At 54.7% G+C, this 4,117-nt stretch overlaps 1 protein-coding gene across 1 annotated transcript in view; it reads right to left on the bottom strand.

Moving 5' to 3' along the window:
• MRC2 (mannose receptor, C type 2) overlaps positions 1-4,117 on the bottom strand; it is a 66,807-nt gene that overhangs the window by 24,177 nt on the left and 38,513 nt on the right. Inside the window, exons 3-6 of the mRNA XM_011947913.1 lie at positions 3,260-3,433; positions 2,935-3,099; positions 2,683-2,796; positions 2,035-2,178 (exon numbers count right to left, since the gene is read on the bottom strand). Coding sequence (XP_011803303.1) covers positions 2,035-2,178; positions 2,683-2,796; positions 2,935-3,099; positions 3,260-3,433 — 597 coding nt within the window. The remainder of the gene's footprint in view (positions 1-2,034; positions 2,179-2,682; positions 2,797-2,934; positions 3,100-3,259; positions 3,434-4,117) is intronic.

The following is a 4,117-nucleotide window of genomic DNA, read 5'->3' as shown; positions in this document are numbered from 1 at the left end:
ATCACCTGAGGTCAGGAGTTTGAGACCAGCCTGGCCAACATGGTGAAACCCTGTCTCTACTAAAAATACAAAAGTTAGCCGGGAGGTAGTGATGCCCGCCTGTAATCCCAGCTACTCAGGAGGCTGAGGCAGGAGAATCCCTTGAGCCTAGAAGGCGGAGGTTGCGGTGAGCCGAGATGGCACCACTACACTCCAGCCTGGGTGACAGAGTGAGACCCTGTCTCAAATAAACAAAAAACAAACAAACAAACAAACACAGTCCTGAGTTGATCATTGGCAAGACTTCCATGGTCAGGAGCAGAAATTTTGATCTGTAAGCTCTTTACTGTCTGTGGTTAGTGTTTCGTTTGTTTTGTTTTGTTCGTTTGTTTGTTGTGTGTGTGTGTGTGTGTGTGTGTGTTGCCATGTTTTCTTTGTAAAAGTCTCCTCACCACCCCACAGCTTCCCAGGCAACTGCACAGCCCCTCCAATCTACACCATAGTAAACATCCACAGCCAACTACAGAAAAACTCCTTTGTGCCAGGCCAGATCTCCAGCCTTCCTCACAACAACCTTGCAAGGGGGTTGGCTTTATTCTCCATTTACAATGAGGACTCTGCACCCCAGAGACTAAGCTGTTTGCCCAGGGCCACACAGCAGTAAGGGGCAGAATCCCCAAAGCAGACCCTGACCATTGCCCCAACTCCTCCACAAGGCCCCTAAAGCTGTCTCTGATCACAAACGAGAACCAGACACTCCCTGGCTTAAACACCTGCAAAGTCTCCCCACAGCCTACCCGGCCCCACCCAAACTTGGCCCAGCAGCCAAGACCCTGCAGAGACTGGCTGCAACCTGCCTTTTCTTCACCATGCCCTTTAAGCCAGGGCTTCCCAAACTGTACCTGTACATGAATCATCTGGGGATCTTGTTAAATGCAGGTTCTGATTAAATTACTCTGGGGCGGGCCTGACTGTGCATTTCTAACAGGCCCTCGGGGAATGCTGCGCCGCTGGTTGGAGGCCCATACTTGAAGTGGTTAGAATCTATACTCCACCCAAACTGCAACAGGCACCATCCATTTGTTTTTCTTTTTCTTTCTTTCTTTTCCTTTTCTTTTCTTTCTTTCTTTTCTTTTTCTTTTTTTTTTTTTTTGATGCAGGGTCTCATCTTGCTCTGTTGCCCAGGCTGGAGTGCAGTGGTGCAAGCACGGCTCATTGCAGTCTCAACCTTGCAGGCTCAAACAATCCTCCCACCTCAACCTCCCTAGTAGACAGGCGTGCATCACCATACTCAGCTAATTTTTTAAAAATATTTTGCAGAGACAAGGTCTCACTATGTTGTCCAGGCTGGTCTCGAACTACTGAGCTCAAGCGATCCTCCTGCCTTGGCCTCCCAAAGTGCTAGGATTATAGGTGTGAGCCACTGTGCCTGGCCATCACTCACCATCCCTTAAAGCTGCAGTGTATTTTTTTTTTTTTTATTGAGACGGAGTCTTGCTCTGTCGCCCAGGCTGGAGTGCAGTGGTGCCATCTCCGCTCACGCTGCAGTGTATTTCTAAGCCTCCATACCTTTGCATATGCTGTTCCCTCTGCCAGGAATGCGCTTCCCCCACACCTCTTTATATCTTTTAAACTTACACTCAATTTGAAAGGCCCAAATCAAATATTATTTCCATAAACCCCTCCTTAACTCTCAGAAACTGAATCAGTTTCTTCTCTATGCTCCTCCAACACTTATCCATATTTCTATAATCATGACCTGGGATAGTCTAATTGTGCATTGAGATGTCTGTCACCTCCAGCAGACTGTGGTCTCTACGAGGGAACAGTATTGCCAGCATTTAACACAGATCTCAGCACATGTTCCCCAAATGAATTAATGACATATTCCAATTTCCTCAGACTTTAACTGAACAATGAAATAAGAGTCAGAGGATCAGAGTTCCCTTGCACTGCGGTGGTAACCAGAGGAGAGGCTGGGCCTGCCACAGCTCTGTGGCTGTGTCCCTGGCCCTGGGAGCCCCTTCCCACCCTGTGGCGCAGTCCCTGGCTCACCTGGAGGGGTGGGCTCTGCTGTGGCATTGGGCTTCTTCTTGCACACATAGGGCAGGGCGATGCTGCAGTCGCGGTTCTGCCAGCCGCCCGAGGACTCAGTGCGGATCACTCCACAGTTCTCCTCACTGGGGTTGTCCGGCTGGTCTGTGGGGAGGGCAGGGCGCCAGCACCCCGGGAGAGAGAAGCTCACACCGTGGCTCCTGGGGCCCAGCTCAGAACCTCCTACCTCCCTCTGCTCCCTCGGAAGCCTGAGCCAGTTTGGGAAGCTTGGTGCTCAGCTCCAGCTCCGCCCCAGACCACGGGGTCCTCCTTGCTTTTTAACCTGGGTGCAAATCGCCTTGAACCTTCTACCTGGCAACCAGTACCAGCCCCGCCCCCGCCTCCCCGGCCAGGCTGCTGGGTGCGCTGGCGCCCGCTGCCCACAATGGTGGCTAAAGAGGTGAGTGGAGGCTGGCACCAAGACTTGTGGCCTGGGGCCGGGCCGCTCTGGATGGGCTAGGGGGGCGCAATCCGGGGAGGCGGGTGGAGGTCCGTGCTTCCCCCACCCACACTGCCCCTCTGCAGGAGGACAGGAGGAGAGGAGTCCATGGGAGGCCAAGAGCCCCCGGGGCCCCTAGGCTGCCCTGCGCCCCCAACCTTGTGCCTCACCACTCTCCCAGTTGAGGTACTTGAGGGGCGAGTTGTCCGACCACTGCCAGCCTCCGCTCGTGTCCAAGTCATTCAGGCCGATCCACAGGGTGGAGCTGTACCCAGTGAGGAGGCCTGACAGCAAGGGGGGACACTGAACAGAGGACCCCCAGCCCCAGCCTCCCGCCCTCCCCATTGCCCTGTCCTCAGCCCCCAAGCGGAAAGGACCGGGGCCCTCCAGAGGCGCAAGCAGGCAATCAGGCCCCCGCTCACCGTTGATGTAGGTCTGCTCGTGGATCTCCGTGATGCTCAGCAGATCCGCGCCCTGCTGCTCGCAGCTGGCCCAGGCCTCCCTCCATGACAGCGTGGACTGGAAGTTAAACTGGTAGCAGCTGTCAGTCAGTTGGTCCTTGTCCCAGAAGGTCTCGCAGTCGTTACCTGCCACCAGGACAGCCCTCTCCTTCAGGCTCCCTCTGGGATCCCTCCCCCACCAAAAGGCTGCACTAGTAGGGGAGGGAGCAGTGTCTCATCCTGGGCCTGGGCCCTCAGCACCAGCCTCCCTCCAGGATGCCCCACCCCCGACTCCAGCCGCTCTCACTCTTGACGGGACAGAAGCCCCAGCGCTCGTCTTTGCCGTAGTCCTGGGTGGTGGCACACCACAGGTGACCGTCCTCGCGGCCCGTGCTGGTGCAGCCGTGGAACCACTGGTTGTCATATTTGAAGGGGATAGTGCACGGCTTTCCGTGGGAGTTCCCCTGGATGGTGTAGACCTCTGCGGGGGGTGGAGAAGGGCCAGGCCCTTGGCATCTGGACACCAGAGGCTGCCCCACCCCTCCAGCCTCAGGAGAAATCCCCTAAAACCCAGGGAGCTGGGTGTGCGCAGGGGTCGGCAGAACGTGGGAGGGACAATGGCACCCCATAATGGCTTTAAGGCTCCTTCTGCTGTTGAGTCAGCCCAGGAACCAGAGAGAGGTCTTACCGCACACCTCATAGGGCTGGGAAGGGGCTCCCCAGTACCCCAACGCCCGTCCAAACTCCAGCTGGGCGAGGGAGCCTCCAAGTCATCCACAGAGGGTTGAGCCCGATGGCTTCTCTGCTCAGCTACCCAGCCCATGGGCTCTGTGTCCCCACAAAGTTCTATCTCGGAACTCAGGGAGTCTCCCAGGAAAGGCCCCCCAGGATGGGGCTGTCCGCCACAAGAGGCCAGCCCCTCACTGGGTGACTCTGGCCCCATTCACCACATGCAAGACAGGCATTAAGACACCACGGGGGGCTACAATGGGGTTTCACCTGGAGAGTGGGCCTGGGGGAAGGAAATTTTCATTTAATTTTATGTTATATACTTGTATACTATTTGAAGATTTTACAAGCATGTATTTTGCAATTTTTACAAAAGTAAATTAAATGCTTTGAAGTTTTTCTTTTTTTTTTTTCTTTTCTTTTCTTTTTTTTTTTT

This window comes from Colobus angolensis, unplaced genomic scaffold (genome assembly GCF_000951035.1).
Source record: "Colobus angolensis palliatus isolate OR3802 unplaced genomic scaffold, Cang.pa_1.0 Scaffold271, whole genome shotgun sequence".
Taxonomy (NCBI): domain Eukaryota; kingdom Metazoa; phylum Chordata; class Mammalia; order Primates; family Cercopithecidae; genus Colobus; species Colobus angolensis.
Note: the sequence above shows the minus strand (reverse complement) of the source record. Positions and strands in the feature narration are given on the sequence as shown.